Source organism: Mus caroli, unplaced genomic scaffold (genome assembly GCF_978045245.1).
Source record: "Mus caroli unplaced genomic scaffold, Mus_caroli_1 scaffold_12, whole genome shotgun sequence".
In the NCBI taxonomy this organism is placed as follows: domain Eukaryota; kingdom Metazoa; phylum Chordata; class Mammalia; order Rodentia; family Muridae; genus Mus; species Mus caroli.
This window is the reverse complement of record NW_028227267.1, coordinates 72,095,313-72,112,565: the sequence shown is the minus strand read 5'-3', so window position 1 is coordinate 72,112,565 and position 17,253 is coordinate 72,095,313. Positions and strand designations below refer to the sequence as shown.

The 17,253-nt window shown below is 38.3% G+C and overlaps 2 protein-coding genes and 2 non-coding genes across 4 annotated transcripts in view; 3 read left to right on the top strand and 1 right to left on the bottom strand.

Annotated features, from left to right (window-relative positions):
- The window catches only part of Gtf2f2 (general transcription factor IIF subunit 2), a 111,720-nt gene that overhangs the window by 33,452 nt on the left and 61,015 nt on the right, over window positions 1-17,253 (top strand). The window lies entirely within an intron of this gene.
- On the top strand, window positions 5,122-5,255 carry LOC115029285 (small nucleolar RNA SNORA5). Its single transcript, XR_003834861.1, has one exon. It is a non-coding gene; the product is annotated as a small nucleolar RNA SNORA5 (small nucleolar RNA).
- Window positions 6,413-6,541, top strand: LOC115029287 (small nucleolar RNA SNORA5). Its single transcript, XR_003834862.1, has one exon. It is a non-coding gene; the product is annotated as a small nucleolar RNA SNORA5 (small nucleolar RNA).
- Kctd4 (potassium channel tetramerization domain containing 4) lies at window positions 12,727-16,511 on the bottom strand. The gene has a single exon (XM_085828781.1). The coding sequence runs from the start codon at window positions 16,356-16,358 to the stop codon at window positions 15,579-15,581; it is 780 nt and encodes a 259-aa protein (XP_085684907.1). The 5' UTR covers window positions 16,359-16,511; the 3' UTR covers window positions 12,727-15,578.

The following is a 17,253-nucleotide window of genomic DNA, read 5'->3' as shown; positions in this document are numbered from 1 at the left end:
GGGGAGCTTTGTATAGATAGAATCATAAGGTGTTTAAATACTGTGATTGGCATTAGTATTAGTTACTCTCCTGTGGCTGTGATGAAATACCAGGTTAGGGAAGAGTTGTATTTTGGGCTATAGTTCACACATGGATACTCTTGACATAGAATGCATCTTTTACAAAGGAGGCTTTTGAGCTTTCTCTTTGCTATTTTACAGTCTCAGGGTATATCTTGTGATTAGGTTACTCCTTTCAGGTGCCTAGGATTTATTGCTCTTTGTACCTAGTGATTGCTGGTTTTCTTCAATCATAGGACATTTTCAGATATCCCTTTAAGTGTTGCTTCTCCTCTGTCCTTTTCTTCCCCCCTCTGAAATCCTGACTGAACAAATGCTTTGAGCAGATGCTCAGCTGTTTGATTATATCTTCTGCATCTCTATTTTGGTGTTTGTTTGTTTGCTTTCCCCTCCATGCTGTATACTCCGCAAAATTTATTTTTCCATGTTCTAGCTCACTGGATGATGATTTTTTAAATTGTGTCTAGTCAGATATTAAACATATCCAGTGATGTTTAAATTCTATCTGCTGTGCATTTTGTGTTTCTAAGTGTCCGAGCTGATTTACTGTATTCCTCACAGCACAGGTATTTTATTTCATAGTCAGTATTGGAGAATTCCAGTCTCCATCAAAGTTCTTTCCTCCAGAGAGGCTCTTGGGAACATTACCAGTTGTCATCACTGTTTTAGCAGTTTATTGCTGGGTAAGAAAACACCCCAAAATGGAGCTTAAAATACTGATGCAGTGTTCCCACAAGTGTGTGGGCATCTATCAGACTGGGCAGCTTTTTCACAGCTGTTATCAGTGAGAGGGTCACACATCTGCACCCAGCTGTGAGTCGACTGTGGCACTGCTTCTGACTTGCCTCACTGATGACTGGGTCAGTGTTGCAGGGGTACTTTGGTCCTCCTTCGTGCACTTCAGTACTCTCTCAACGTGTGGTGTATCTGTATTTATAGCATCATAGGTAGGTAGGGTTTGCAGTTGATTAGCCACTTCTAGTCACAGGGCCAGTCCAATTCAAGAAGGAACCGGTCCCTACATCCCCTTCTTCCTTTTTGTTTTCCCCCTCTTTTGTTTGTGGCTACAGATTATTTATCGTAATTCCCCTTCCATTTTTATTCAAAACTCAGGGGGATTTGGTGGCTAATTATCCTATTATCATAGTGCCCCAAGAATTTGTGGAGTCGAACACTGCAGTTCGACTGCCTGGAAAATTGTATTTAAATTGCATCATGAGTAGAATGTGTTAAATTTAGTGCAGTTCAGGTTTGGGGCACATAAGTGTTTATTATATATTATCTTCAGTGTTTTTCTGAAATTTAAAAATTTAAAACTAAAATAGGGAGAAATGCTCTAGGAGGATTCATTAAATTATTTTGTTTAGTAAATAATTATTTTCTAAATTCATACCAAATTGATTTTTTTTTCCTAATCCAGGCCCTTTGGGAAGCAAGAATTTCTTAGGAAAATGGATAGACTCCAATCTTATTTTTTCCTTGCTTTACATTTGTTTGTTTAGTGTGTGGGTGGGTGTGTCTTTGAGGACAGCTTGCAAGATTTGAGTTCTTTCACCATGTGGTTCTAGGTATGAAACTTGAGTCTTCATGCTTCGTGATAAGTGCCTTTAACTGCTTACCAACTTAACTCCACTTTTTGAGACCAGCCATATGCAAGCACAGACAAAGGGGGTTCTTATCTGAGTGTGTGAGGGGGGTGGGAGGGAATGTATATGTAGTTAGAGATATGTAAATGCCTGTGTAGAACTGTGTGCGCGCATGTTCATGTGTATGCATGTGGAGGTGGAGCAATATATGTGTGGATGTAGAGACCAAAGGTCATCACTAGGCATCTTCCTTATATCTGTGCTTAGTTTTTTAAGACAAGGCCGGCCTCTCACTAAGGAGGAGCTAGCCAGTTCAAAGGGGTAGGTGTCTCTGCCTTGCCATCCCTGGCTTTACAGATGCATGCTGCTAGGTGTGGCTTTTTACCTGAGTCCTGGAGATTTGAACTTGGGTTCTAATGCTTGCTATTCCTACTGAACTGTGTGTCCAGCCCTGGAAAGGATTATTATTATTGACTATTATCTTCAGAGAATGCCTACTATAGCTTCCATTACTTTGATAAGAGCCATAAAATTATAACTTGACATCCGGTCTGGAGCACTTAAGTCTATACATTAGACCTGTTTCTTCTTTGTGCCTATATTAGATAGTCTCACACACACACACACACACACACACACACACACACACACACATTAGATAGTCTCACACACACACACACACACACACTCACACACACACACGCGCGCGCGCGCGTCTCTTTTGCACTGCAAACAGAATTATAGCTTGTTGTAAATGTTTATTTTCCAAGCTGTCTGTGCACTGTAGATACTTTGTTGAACAATTGACTGACATACAGCTCTTTTTTCTTTCCTCATACTTAACTGTTTTTATTTCCTTTATTTCCTGGTGTTAAAATCCAGTTTTTAATATGTATGTGTTTGTTAATTATGAGCTATGATCTAATTTAGTCTGTATTAGAACATGAAAAATAATTGTTTTTTTCTCAAGTTTTGTTTGTTTCAAAATGGGCTGTTATTATTTCTACATGTTATACTTGGAAGCTGTCATATAAATTGCCTGAGTCTATTGCATTAATTTTTATGTTTGCCTTAGTAATTTTCTTTAGATGATTTGAAAAAAATCATGATTTTTTTTCTGTTTAATTCAGAGAGAAAGAGAGGAAATGAATAGATAGATAGATAAGTTGTCAGACTCCTTATCATTGTCACACGTAGCCATTAAGCCCCAAAGTGATAGTCATATACTATGGCATCAGATCTCTTTACACCTCTCCTTCCCTTCACTGGCTGCCCTAAGAAGGGAAGAGTTACCCCTTTCAAATAGTGGCAGCTTGAAATTTATTGGCCTATTCACAGTAGCTTAGTTTCTTTTCCTATCAATGTGGCAAAATACTCTCAACAAGAAATCAATTTCAAGGAGGAAGAGTTTATTTTATTCAGTTATTTTAGTTCAGTGTGCATACTCCATGGTGGTGAGGAAGATAACAAAAGCTTGAAGCAGCTGGTAGCATCACATCCACAATCAAGAAGCAGAGAAGGATAAAGCACGGTGCTGTTCCATCAAATTTCTTCTACATTTGCACAGCCCACGATCCTGGCCAGGGAGTGGTGCCACCCACAGTGGGCAGTTCTCCCCACCTCAATATAATAAAAATAGTTCTCTGCAGGTAGAGCCAGAAGCCCATCTCCCAAATGACTTTAGATTCTGTCAAGTTGACAATTAACACTAACCATTCAGACAATAGAGCAGAGTGAAAAAAACTTAGTTAAAAAAAAAAAAAGGAAAGGACCCCTTTGGGGGTTCTCTGAATGAATAATCATACTTTAAATGTGTCTTCTACTCATGCATGGACATTATTTTTTCTTAAAAACAATTTTAGGTGGACTGTTTTACTTCTTGCTGATACTGTTTCAAAAGTGGAGTAGATGTAAGAAACAGCTTTCTAGGGCTGGTGAGATGGCTCAGTGGGTAAGAGCACCCGACTGCTCTTCCGAAGGTCCAGAGTTCAAATCCCAGCAACCACATGATGGCTCACGACCATCTGTAATGAGATCTGACTCCCTCTTCTGGTGTGTCTGAAGACAGCTACAGTGTACTTACATATAATAAATAAATAAATCTTTAAAAAAAAAAAAGAAACAGCTTTCTACTTTTTAAAGGGAAAGAGAGATTGTAGGTAGGGAGAGTGTGTATTGAAGTAGAGAGTGGACTTTGAAATTGACTTTAGAGTTCTTGTTATTTGCTGTGCCTTGCAGTGGCTTGCTCCTTGCTAAGCCTCAGTTTCTTCATTTGTAAACTGAAGGTAGAATTAGCAAGCACAGTGGCATTTTCTTCTGCTTTAAAAAGGGTCTCGTTTTCATCAGACAGTGGTGATTCAGGCCTTTAATCCCAATACTCTGGAGGCATAGGCAGGCGAATCTCTGAGTTCAAGGCCACTCTGGTCTCCACAGCAAGTTCTAGGGCATCCAGGGCTACACAGAGAAACTTGAGAAACCAAAAAAACAAAAAAATCCTTTTGTTTTCATATCTTATTACCTTATATCCTTATGTTACTCTTCTATATATGTAATAGTAGCCCATGGTAATGTCGGCTAGAATTTTGGACAGGCAAGAAGAGTCTTAGGCTGTGAAGACAATTTCAAATAAGTGTCTATTGTAGATGTTTTAAAAACATGGGCCTAGGGCTGGTGAGATGGCTCAGTGGGTAAGAGCACCCGACTGCTCTTCCGAAGGTCCAGAGTTCAAATCCCAGCAACCACATGGTGGCTCACAACCATCCGCAACGAGATCTGACACCCTCTTCTGGGGTGTCTGAAGACAGCTACAGTGTACTTACATATAATAAATAAATAAATCTTTAAAAAAAAAAAAAAAAAAAAAACATGGGCCTAAAAATGAATTTTTTTTTTTTTTGGAATGTGTCAAATTACAACAAAATGTAATAGTGATCTACCTTATTGTAAGGTAAGGTTTGTGTGTGTCCAGTGGGCACTCTTGTCAAGCTTTATTCTCTAAGATTTTATAGAACTGGTGTGAACTACACTTATAAGCCCTGGCTCTTCACAAGGACAGCATTATCCAAATTTCATTGTAACTTGCTGATTCAAGAAAAGCAAGGTGGTTAGAAGCTAAAGGAGCCTGGGCACAAGGGTGAATCTTCGTCTTTGCTCATGTCTTCCATTTCTTAATCTCTCTTAATTTCAAGATGCTTTTTGTTCCTAGTGGTCTCTGTATAGATACTTATCTTTTGGGCAGCTTTAAAATAAGGTTTTAAAATAGTAGTTTTATGTTTTATTTTATAGATGATTGTATATATTTAGGAGTAACTTAAAGGAGAACTCGCTAACCTGGAGGTGAGTGCATGCTTTAAGGGCTCACCTGTTAATTGTGTTGACTGTTTTCCCTCCTGAACACATTCCAGCTGTTACCCCACCCTCTCCCACCCCCAGCTCCCCTTCTCCTTTGCCTGCATTTTGAAAAACACTACCTGGTTGCAGTCGAATCAAATTCAGCTTCCATCCTTTCATGGTGGGAGCTGGCCCGGATGGCTGCCACAGCAAACTCTGCTGCTCATGGGCCCTGCTCTCTATATTGGGACCCAGGGATAAGGTTGGCTGCAGACAAAAGCAAAAACAAAAAGAAAAAAAAAACCAAAATACTGCCTGGAGCCAGCAAATTGGCTTAGTGGGTAAAGAAATCAGCTGCCAAGCCTGAGGATCTGAGTTCAGCCCAGAACCTACACACACACACACACAAATAGGTAAAATGCAATAATCATTTTAAAACCCTGTTTAGATTTTACTAGCAGGGTCCTGGTATTTTTACAGGTACAAAATTTAAATGGCTCGATGTTCTTTGTTCTTGATGTTTTTGTTGACATTATTAGAAGGAAATGCCTAATTGTTTGAATTATTTACTACAATTTATTGATTTGAGAAAACAGGGTAGGCTATTAGGAAACAAATGGATGCCCTGAACTGAGCGTCACGGCCCCTGTCTGTCAAGGCAGCCCTTACAGTTAACTTTCTCCTTGCATTCTCCAGTTTCTGGAACTGACTGCCTTCTCCTTCAGCTCTCACTAGTTCAGTGTTTTACATTTGGTCCTCTTTTCCAGTGTTCTTTATTCTTTACCGAATGTTCTGAAACAGTATTCAAAGGGCTTTATCCCCTTCCTTCTACCTCAGTAATCTTCATCTACCACAAAATGAAGACATTACATGAAACTTACTGTATCTCAAATCTGGGCATTAGCTCTGTGTTTACTTGACCCAAATACCTTTCTTCCCCTCTTTTACTTAAATACTCATATTCCCTGAAAGAATGTTTAGTTGAGTTTTAGAGATTGGTTTCATAGTTATTCCCAGCTGTGGTTGTTCCTTCTCAGCTTAATCCAGAGATGATTCTATATGTGAATGTAAAACTTTGCTTACCTTGTAATGGTTTCTTTCCTGATTACTTAAAAAAAATTTTTTTTGTTATTTTCAGAGGTTTTAAAAAACTATTATTTAATAAATTTAAAATTAAAATATCTATTATTATTTTATTATTATTTATTTTATGTGTATGGGTGTTTTGCCTGAATGTATGTCTGTGCTTCATGCATGCCTGGTGCCCGGAGGTCAGAAGAGGGTGCCATTGTTTAAGAGGACTGTTATCTTCTGCCCTTCTTCCCTCCCTCCCTCCCTCTCTCCCTTCCTCCCTCCCTTGCTCCCTCCCTCCCTCTCTCTCTCCCTCCCTCCCTCCTTTCCTCATCTCCTTTGCCTGAATTTTGAAGAACACTACCTGACTGTGAGTCAAATTCAGCTTCCATCCTTTCATGGTGGGAGCTGGCCCAGATGGCTGCCACAGCAAGCTGTGCTGCTCATGGGCCCTGTGTCCCCTGCATTGGGGACATTTATAACTCTTGGAATTCAAGTTATAAATGATTATGAGCAGCCATGTAGGTTTTGGGAATTGAACCTCTATCCTCTACAAGAGCAACAAGTGCTCTTAACCACTGAGCCATCTCTCCATCCTCTTAAGGTTGTGTGCGTGCGAACCTATGCCTAGGCCCATGGAGGTCAGAAGAAGCATCAGTCCCTGGAGCTGGAGTTAGATAAGATTATATCTGACATAGGTACTGGGAATTGAACTCTGGTCTATGCAAGAGTAGTATGCACTCGTTCCTGCCGGACCATCTCTCCAGTCCAGTCTATTCATATCTCTGCCTATTTTCTTTTGCCTTCTGTAATTGTGGCCCTGGTAGGAAATGGATTTCTCACCTTTATTTTTCTTGCAGCATATTTATCAAGACAAGCTGAATTCAATTAGGGTTAACTGTGGCTTCTTACATTATATTAAACTAAAAGCCTGACCTCTTCTAATGAACAGAGGTCCTAACTTTCCTCCAGTGTTGTCTTGACATTTGCAAACCTCATGTTCTTGGTCAGGTTTCTCATTGAGTTCTTCAGGTCTGATGTGAGCAGGCAATAGTGCAGAGTGGCTAAGACCTTGGTACTTGAAGATTGCTTGCCAGCTGTGGGACTAGACAGGCTGTCCTTATCTGTGGGCCTCTATTCTATAAAGTAAGAATGCTGACACTCCCCATCTACTTGAGATTGACAGCATCTCAAGGCATCAGTGACTTAGATACATTCCCCCACTCTGTTGGAAATACTAAGATGACAAGTCTTGACTACTCTGGTTCTGTGGTCATCAGGTACCCCCTGCTATTGTAAGCTTGCAGTTTCTGTTCACAGACATCATGTCGGTATCTTGTTAGCAATAGATGCAAGAGGAAAGAAGCAAAGGACCCAGCCAGACTTTCTGCTCTTTACAAGCATATTACAAGCCACATATGTCCCTATGCCATTGGTAAAAACACAATAATCTGACCACACCCACCAAGCAGGAAATAACAGGTTTAACCCAGTGCATGTCACCTTTCCACCTCCTCACCCCCAACCTCAGTTAGGTTCCTAGCAAAGGAAGAGGAGCTTGTTCTGGGAACGCGTGATTGTTCAAGCATCTTTTTTAGGTGTTCAGGAGATTGTCATATTTGCTGCTTTGAAGATAATGCTTCTGTGGAAAAATGGGGACGGAAATCTTGTATTAGGATAAAGTTGCAGCATGTTTAAAACACTTAAAAACCCTTTGTGCATGGTGACTTTGTTGGGAATTTTAATTTTTGACATTAGTATGCACATTTTAGGAAGAATATTAACATATTTTTCAGTTTTCAAGGAATAAAATGTTAGCTGTAAGTGATTATACTTTGTCTTAACTTTTAAAGAAAAGTTGGTATTTACTATCTTGCTTATATAAAGAAATTACAATGACATGTTGCAAAAGGGTATATGAAAATTTTGATTCTAGTGTAATTGCAAGGTTACATCTCTTTTGAGTTAAAATTATTTTTATTGTATTTTTAAATAAAAAGCAAGAGCACAGATATTAACAAACTTTGTGATGTTAGTAAGCTAAATACTTCTGCACAGTTGTTTTGTCTGCAAAATGGCTCTTTAAGCTCTTTGATTTTTTTTTCTTTCTTTTTTGCTAATTCAACATATGTGCACTTGGAGCCTCCCCCCCCCCCCCAGTGCTTGGCTGGGGGAGGGGGGGGGTCAAAGCTAATGCTTAAGTATTTACTGCTGTGCCCACTACTGCATCTCAGCAATGCCATGCACTGTAATGCCCCTCTTTTAGGGGATTGTATTTCTAGCACCTCCACTTTGCTGACTTGTTCTGATGAATTCATATGCTTTTTCCAGAAGAGCGATCTTTTACAATGTAAAGGTACTGCCATGTACCACATACTGTCATGAAATGTAAAACAACCAGTCATGACCTTTGTGCAGGACAGAGTGGGGTGGTAATGGTTGTGTTGTTGGAATACCAATAGTTTCTGAGGGAATATAGCTTTTTATATTAAATACAACTTTTAAAAGTAAAGTGAATTAAAAGTAATTGTGCTTACATTTTTAAAATTACATCCTGTAGTTAAAGGGCCAGCCTTGGAGTGATATCAATTAGTTGGTGTTGGTGGTATAGTGATGAACATACTTGCCTTTCAGAATAAACATTAGGAATGGCTTTATTACATAAATAGCCTTTGAGTTCACTAACTATCTCATTGTCTACTGCCAAAGTTGTATATAGCACAGTTTGCTATTTCAACATACATTGTTAGTGACCTTTCATTTCTCATATATACACTAATGCTTTTGCTCTGCAAGAAATACACTGGAATCTCGCTTTACAAACTCCTGAAGTACATTGCACCAATGCTCAGATCATCCACTTAGATTCCAGAATTTTCACTGAGACTCAGTGGAAAAAGGAAATACAACTGGGGACCAAAATGATGTTTTAATGTGTCTTTGTAGTTTTCAAGATAACTGAATTTTATATACTGATCTCAGTGTGATGTTTTCTGGCTGATTTGTAACAGACACACATAGGTCATGAGTTCCTAATGGTTGTGGGGTTTTTTTTGTTTTTGTTTTTTTTGTTGTTTGGTAAGCTAGCCTTAACTAGTTTTAAAAGATGTTAACTATAATTAATAATGTATGCTTTAAAGTGTTTTGATAGGAGACAGCTATGTCAGGGTCCCTTCACCAAAATCTTGCTGGCATATGCAATAGTGTCTGCGTTTGATGGCTGATTATGGGATGGACCCCCGAGTGGGGCAGTCTCTGGATGGTCCATCCTTTCGTCTTAGCTCCAAACTTTGTCTCTGCAACTCCTTCCATGGATATTTTATTCCGTATTCTAGGGAGGAATGAAGTATCTACGCATTGGTCTTCTTTCTTGATTTTTTTGTGTTTTGGATCTTGGGTATTCTAGATTTCTGGGCTAATATCCACATATCAGTGAGTGCATATCAAGTGACTTCTTTTGTGATTGGGTTACCTCACTCAGGATGATATCCTCCAGATACATCCATTTGCCCAAGAATTTTATAAATTCATTGTTTTTAATAGCTGAGTAGTACTCCATTGTGTAAATATACCACATTTTCTGTATCCATTTCTCTGTTGAGGGACATCTGGGTTCTTTCCAGCTTCTGGCTATTATAAATAAGGCTGCCATGAACATAGTGGAGCATGTGACCTTATTACCAGTTGGAACATCTTCTGGATATATGCCCAGGAGAGGTATTGCCGGATCTAGTGGTAGTACTGATATAGCTGTCTCCTGTGAGGCTTTGCCAGTGCCTGGCAAATACAGAAGTGGATGCTCACAGTCATCATCTATAAGATGGAACACAGGGCCCCCAATGGAGAAGCTACAGAAAGCACCCAAGAAACTGAAGGGGTCTGCAACCCTATAGGTGGAACAACAATGTGAACTAACCAGTGCCCCCCAGAGCTCGTGTCTCTAGCTGCATATATAGCAGAAGATGGCCTAGTCGGCCATCATTGGGACGAGACCCCTTGGTCTAGCAAACTTTATATGCCCCAGTACAGGCGAACACCGGGGCCAAGAAGTGGGAGTGAGTGAGTAGGGGAGCAGGGCAGGGGGAGGGTATAGGGGACTTTTGGGATAACCTTTGAAATGTAAATGAAGAAAATATCTAATAAAAAAGTGGGAAAAAAGAAAGTGTTTTCATAACAAAAAGATATGTGAGGTAGTACATACTATAATTAGTTGTTAGTCATTCCACAGTGCTCACATATTTCAAAACATCATGTCATATGCCATATTTTTTATCAACTAAAAATATAAGACTTTGTTTAATATAGTCACATGTGTATGGAAATGTACAAAAAATGGTTTATCAAAATGTAAGATGACAGTATCTTCAGTCATAATTATTAAAAATTCATTAAATGATATACCTAAAGTAAATGTGAAATCATTTCTGTAAAACTAAATGATGAAAGATTTAAATTCAAGGAAGTATTGAGATTAAAATTATTTATTCAGCATTTCTTAAGAATTCTAAAAAAAGTTAATGAACATCTGTTACAAGGAAGTAAAATCAATGGGGTGTAATTAAGACTAAATTAATAGGCTAGCTCAGCCTCACACTTTAATGGAGAAAAACTTGCGCTTTATATCCTGGAAGATATTAATCAAAATTACTTATGTAAAGTTGAGCCTTGCCTCAAAAAGGAATTTCTAAAACTTAAGTAGATGTTTATAGATAATTATTAAGAATTGTTTTGCAATGTGACCAGATGTACTAGGGTCCTGCAGTACAACTAGCACAGTTGAGAAAACCTGTCGTGGTGTTGTGAGGGAGTACAGTAGAGTTGCCCCATTCTGTGGCATCTAATAGACTTCCCATTTTGTTTTTGTTCTTTAATGTCTAATTCAGTATTTCACATATATAATACATAAGCTATACACACATATACTTGCCACACACACACCCTGCTGTCAGTGCTGGAGATCAAACCCAGCAGGGACTTGCTTACGCTAGGCAAGCCCTGTGCCAGACTCATCTTCAACCCAGGTTGTGGGCATTTTATTTTGATAGAGGAGTTTAGTTAAATCTATATTTATAACTTAAAATAGCATTCAGGATGCAGTTAAGTAACTTGTTTGATAGAAACACTTTAGCCAATTATGTATTTTTGTCAAGAAAAGATGAATGTTACCACTTCTTCACAAATTATTTCAGGTAAATTTAGATTTCACCTTAAATATATCTCTGTACCCCTTGGTTTGCTTACTGAGCAAATGAATTTTAATAGTATCTTAAACAGAGTGAGATTAGGAAGCCAGCTACAGAAGTCGTGTTCTTTGGAGCTGTATACATACATTCACCGAGTTACAGGCTCTGTCGGATGGTCTGTGTAACATCTCTGCTTACAAGCAATAACCATTATGACTCAGACACTAATTTTAACCTCAGCCAACATCTTGTATTGTGAGGTATTTACTAACAACTCATTAAATAGGCTTAGCTTTTAGATTGCTTTATCATCTGTATCATTCCGACTGATTTTAAAATTGCTAATGAAATGCTAGCTTCTTTTGTTGTAAATTTTTACATAGAACTAGAAAGTCTGAAGAGCGTGTGGGGTTTTTTTTTTTTTTTCCGTATGTTTTGGTCTTAAAATAACTCACTTTACCGCATAAGAAAGTGTATGTTTATTAACATTTGTGCTCCGTTTATGTCTAAGTCAGAAGCATAACTTAGGTGCGGCCCTGCACGTCACATGGTTGACGCTTGTGACTTTAGAGAATGTCCTTGCACCGGGTAAGGTTATTAACACTTCTCCTGAAAGGAGAACTAGAAGTGCTTTACACACAGCACACACTTTAAACTGACTCATGAAGAGGTTAGAAGTTTGGAAAGATTTACTGACTTAGCATCCTCTGAGCTTGTTTGTAGAAGTTAATAGAATCTCATTCCAGAACTCAAGAGATTTTTGTTTGAACATGTTTTGCTCATAATATAAGAAAAATACTTTTTCATAATACAGCTAATGCAGGCTCTAAATGATTAACCTTTTCAGTGAATCTAATATGTAAAAAATGTAGATTCATAAATAGACAAATTTGGGTATTCTTTAGTCTGTGAAAGGGATGATTCACCTCATGTTCTTTAAATGACATGACATTAAAAATGTTATTTGCTTAAAAAAAGTTATTTGATATTCCAAGATTCAATTTTTCACTTAACATTTTTAGAATACTTGCACTGTGAAGGTGTACAGGTAAGACAGACGTCTCTGGTATTTTGTATTCACATTGAGTTATGAATGTAAATGTCTGTTTTGGGCCAAGTTCTAGGTCAGGTACTGAGGATCTGCGTGATCCGATTCGCAGGAGCATTTGGTGCTGCAGCTGGATCCACTAAACCTGGGCTGTGGCCCTGGCTTCTTGCTAACTGTGTGGGAAATAGGGGGGATTCTTAGCCTTTCTTTCTCTGTCATCTGTAAGAAGATGAGAGACTGTCCTTTTGCCTGAGGAGTCATTGAGATATCTAGCTTGATACCTGCATACAGTAAAACCCTTCAAGGCTGCCCCAGTCACTCACACCTGTAACCCAGCTCTAGGAAGCTCAAGGTAGGAAGGCCATCAGGAGTTTGAGGCCAGCCTAGCCTACAGGGTAAGGCCCTGCCTCAAAACGAAACCAGACAACAAGAACTTAGTGAATGTTACCTTTTTATTAGTAGTGCCTTATAAGTAGCACTTAAGATTTCAGAGAAACACGGGAACACGCTTATTCGGTATTTTCATCTGTAGGCTGCGATAGACTCATCTGCTTTTTATTATTTGAGGGCTTATGTTTCATTCATTCTTCATGCTACACAGACACATTTTACAATACAGCAGAAAGCCATAAGTACATATTTGTTTTTCATATTTTAAAGTTGGGTGCAAGAGTCAGTGCATGGGCTAGGTCCAAATACAGGCGAATGTATGTGCAGGTCTGGAAGTGTGGTAACAACCTTTGCCACCTTCCTTTAAGAGGTAAAGAGACACTGATGAGTTCTTTATACCATTTGCTTAGGAGAGAGAAACTACACAGTCATTGAAACAGAACTGTCAGGGAAGCTTTGCTCTTGGCCTGTTGGAACATACCAAGATATCTTAGAAAGATCCCTGTAAATGTTTTAGAAAACTAACAAATTTAAAACTAGACATTTTCTGCATACCTACAACACAACATTTAGGTGCTTGAATCTGTAAATACAGTTAATTTTTAATTTGCAAAGATGCATTTCCTGTCAACTACTAATGGTTGTAGATCAGTATGGTGCCTTAAACTTTGAGGGCTTAAATCCAGATGTGAATATTCATTTAAACTACACAGAGAAACCCTGTCTCGAAAAACCAAAAAAAAAAAAAAAAGCTACAAAAACATGAATCAGATTCCTTTGGTAGTTCATAACAACAGTAATAAACTTCGTTATGAAAAACTAAATTCCCTTGTGAAATCATGGGAAGCCTTTCTTGCAGTTCTGAGACTGGTTCAGCTGCATCTCCAGTAACACATTATGTCAGTGCATCTTTATTATCTGCACTGAAATCTTGGTAGAGAAAAAACTTGACTCTGACATTAAATCAGTACCAATTTTTTTCATTACCAAGTCCAAATGCCAAGGAAAAGTCAGCCCCTAGACTGGGAGGTGTGTAAACAGTTGACTAGCAGCCACTGTCAATTGTACATTTTTTTAAAAAAATTGTTTCAATAGTTTCTTTAAGTCCTGATTAAGCCATATATAGTTCATTAAGAAAATTTGATACATAAGGCAAGCATTTTTTTCTTAATGTAACATCTGAGAAAAGTATGTAGTTGACATTGAGTGTTGTTTTAGTATAAATTTTTGAAGGACTTTGTTTGCACAGTACCTTTAAAGGATTTCTTTTAGTCTGTATAGGCAACTTTTATATTACCTTAGATTTTGTAAGTAAAAGTCAGTTATAGTTAATAATAATTAATAGTGAGCCTCATTCTAAATTTTATATGTAACCAAAATGTTAGAATATATTAACTATTTAAACTCAGCCAAGATAATCAACAGGTTATTTAGTTTATTTGATAAGGTTGGATTATAGTTGTTAGTTTCAAAGATTGCTTCCCTGCCTCCTTTTTTTTTTTCTTTTTGCCTTGCCTTTTTTGAGATAGAGCCTCACATAGTAACTCTTGCTGGCCTCAAACATGTGTTAATCCTCCTGCCTCAGCTGGAAGGATTCAAACATGAATCACCACTTCCAGCTTGTTTATTTTAAATTTAAGACAATTTGTTCTTAGAAACTATTAGGAATGATGTAGGTGAAACCACAGGAATGATGTAGGTGCTCTTTGCAACGTAAGTGGGCACTCACATTTAGAGTTTGGCTGGGACAATAGTCCTTAAACAGTCATTCATAAAATAAAGTTTAAAATTTCTGCAAATGTTAGCATGAAATAGAAACAATCCACACACCTCTGTGACTTTGAGGTTTGGCATCAGAACAGATATTTTAGTGTAGCAGAACAAGGAAATTGAGTAGTTGGTGGTGGTGACTTTGTTAGGTTTTAGTATGAAATTTTGAAGGACTTTTTTTACATAAAAGATTTTTAAAAGATCAGTAAAGTTCTTCTCTAAAAGTGTTGTTAAATAATGTTCATTTAACATTTTGAGCTTGAAAAGTGAGCATAGAGTGATTGTGAAATAGGCTCTTCCGTTCGCACACCCTGCACTCAGCTGGGACCAGGCCACCCATGCTGTGCTGTACAGGAAAGTATGGTGGCTAATTTCTGTCCCTTGCCGACCAGCAAGGTGCTATAGCCTGACAGTTAATTGCATGAATGCAGAATACCGTGCACAATCATCAAGTGGTACTATTCGTTTTTAAAGTGACACATGTAACTTTTATTGCAATCATTAATACAAGCAAAGAAGCTAGCAATGCTTTTATTTATTTTTTATTGTTATCAAGCAGTTTCCTAGAAATTTTCAGCAAAATATCAATTTAGCCATAATTCTAGTATGAAATACAGGAGCTATAATAAAGCTTTTGTTGCCTGCTATTTTAAAAGTCAAATCAGTAGCTCGAATGTGTTTTACAGTCCCATTTTGATTCACTGTTACCCCTGCTTTAGGTAGTTCTGTACATTTATTTTGCTCTCCATGTTTATTTTATAAACCAGTTCATCTTCTTCATGGATTTTTGCTCTAAAGTAGAAAAGATTTTGAATCGTATGTTGTTAGCATTTGCTATAGTACCCAAGACATTCTCATTGAAAGACAGCTTAAGGGGGAAAAAATAAATAAATAGCAAAAGCATTGTCTTTATTTACAGTTTAGAAGACCACAGCTTCACTGTCGGTGGAAATGTGATGGCAGAACACCCCAGAGAAGGACATCTTTAGTGACAGATTTACATACCGTTAGCTCACAGTACTTGATTAGCAGCCGGGCTCTGGCTAGCTGGCTGGGCACGTCGTTTGGGATGCCTTTGATTCTGTGGCTGCTGAAGCTTGCTGGCTGCATGCTTGTTGCCTTTGTTCATGAGACAGGTAATTACTTGATAAAATGAAGTGCATCGCTGTGAACAATTGACCCTTTGGAGCAGTCCAGGCTAGTCAGCAGTCTAAACCCACATTTTAAAGCCATCATTATGGCCTCAAACTTAAGAGTTTCCAAGGTGCAGACAAAGGTGTTGTCTTCCTTTAGTACAAGTCGAGTGCCGTTCTCAGACTTGATGAAGTATTTAAATTGAATGATATTTGACGACACAGAGAACTCCTCTGGAAACCCATCCAGCCTGCTTTTGGATACCAGAACAATGCGAGATTTTATTTTTGATATGAAATCAGGAGCATTACAGAAGATTCTCAGTCCTTGTGAACGATCGTGATTATCTGTTATTTCCAAGAAAGTAGTCTCTCGGGGGGTCAGCTGTTCTTTTTCCCACCTGGATTTCACCTCCTCTGCCAGCCCCTTGAGCTGGAAGAATTCTGCTTCTTGAGCAAGAAGTTGATTTTCTCGAAATCCTTCGGGTAGTAGAAGTTCTCCATTTCGTAGGAAGTTTAGGACATGCCTGAAGAGAAGCCCGTCCCTGTCTATGAAGTAATGGCCATCAGCATCGAATGGACAGAGGATTTTCCCATTTACGATACCTTCAAGGAAAGTGTCTGGGTACTTGGTCAGTGTCTGCTTTTGAGTAATATATAAATATCCACCAACGTTGAGGGTCATCAGCGTGGATTTGCAGTTCTTGCCTTGCTCGGCATCTTCCACGCTGTTGTGCCTCCCTTCGTACTCCCTTTCCTTTTCTCTTCTGATTATTTTACGCTCCATTTTCAAGATGCTATTTTAGCTTGTTCTTCTTGGCTTGGAGATTTTTTTTTTCTTTTAAAAAAGAAACACTACCACACAAGCACGCCTTTATTCCGTCCCAGCCTGGCGATGCAATGAAATGCTGGTAGCACCGCCTGCGCTGGCAGCTGGGTTTTGCAGTAGGTGGCGTGTCAGCTATGCATGCAGGAGCTTTCTGGAGTAAGACAGAAAAGAGAATTTGCATTTAACTGTATCAGGGAAGGGATTTGTTGCAAAAGGATTCTATGTCTGTTTTATGAGTAAATGAGACTTATTCAGAGTAAATTGACTTTCCTCTAACAATTAAACTGCCACTCTACTTTAATTCCCAGGTAAATAAGAACTTCTGTCCATTTCTAAAGGTCTAAGTCATTGCTTAGTCTAAGTCATTAGATTAATACTGAGTTACACTGTCACCTTTTGGAAATAGAATGTGTTGCACTGGTATTATTTCAAAAAAATCATAATAGGAGTCCTAAGGTGAAAGAAACTAGCATATAGATTTTATTTCCTATAAAAGTATAGTGTTTGCAGTGTTGTAGACCCAGACAAAAGTATTTAGGCTTGCTGTTGTGACATTGCATTTGAATTTAGTTGAATTTGTATGTGTTTTGGATTTGGGTCTCTTTGTTAAATGAGAAGAAGTTTGCATAACTTCTTTTCATAAAAGGTTGTTTATTTACTTATTTTTTTACTAAAAGGTTGAAAAAAGTCATGTAGACTGGCTTTGTAGTACTCATTCACATTTTGTTAGTTACAATTTCCTGTAAGAAATCCATGAGCTCATTTTACCCTGCTTCAGTGCTGCAGAGAATGCTATCACCATGTAGCCATGTACATTCAGGGAGAAAGCTGATTCTACATGCCTACTCCATTA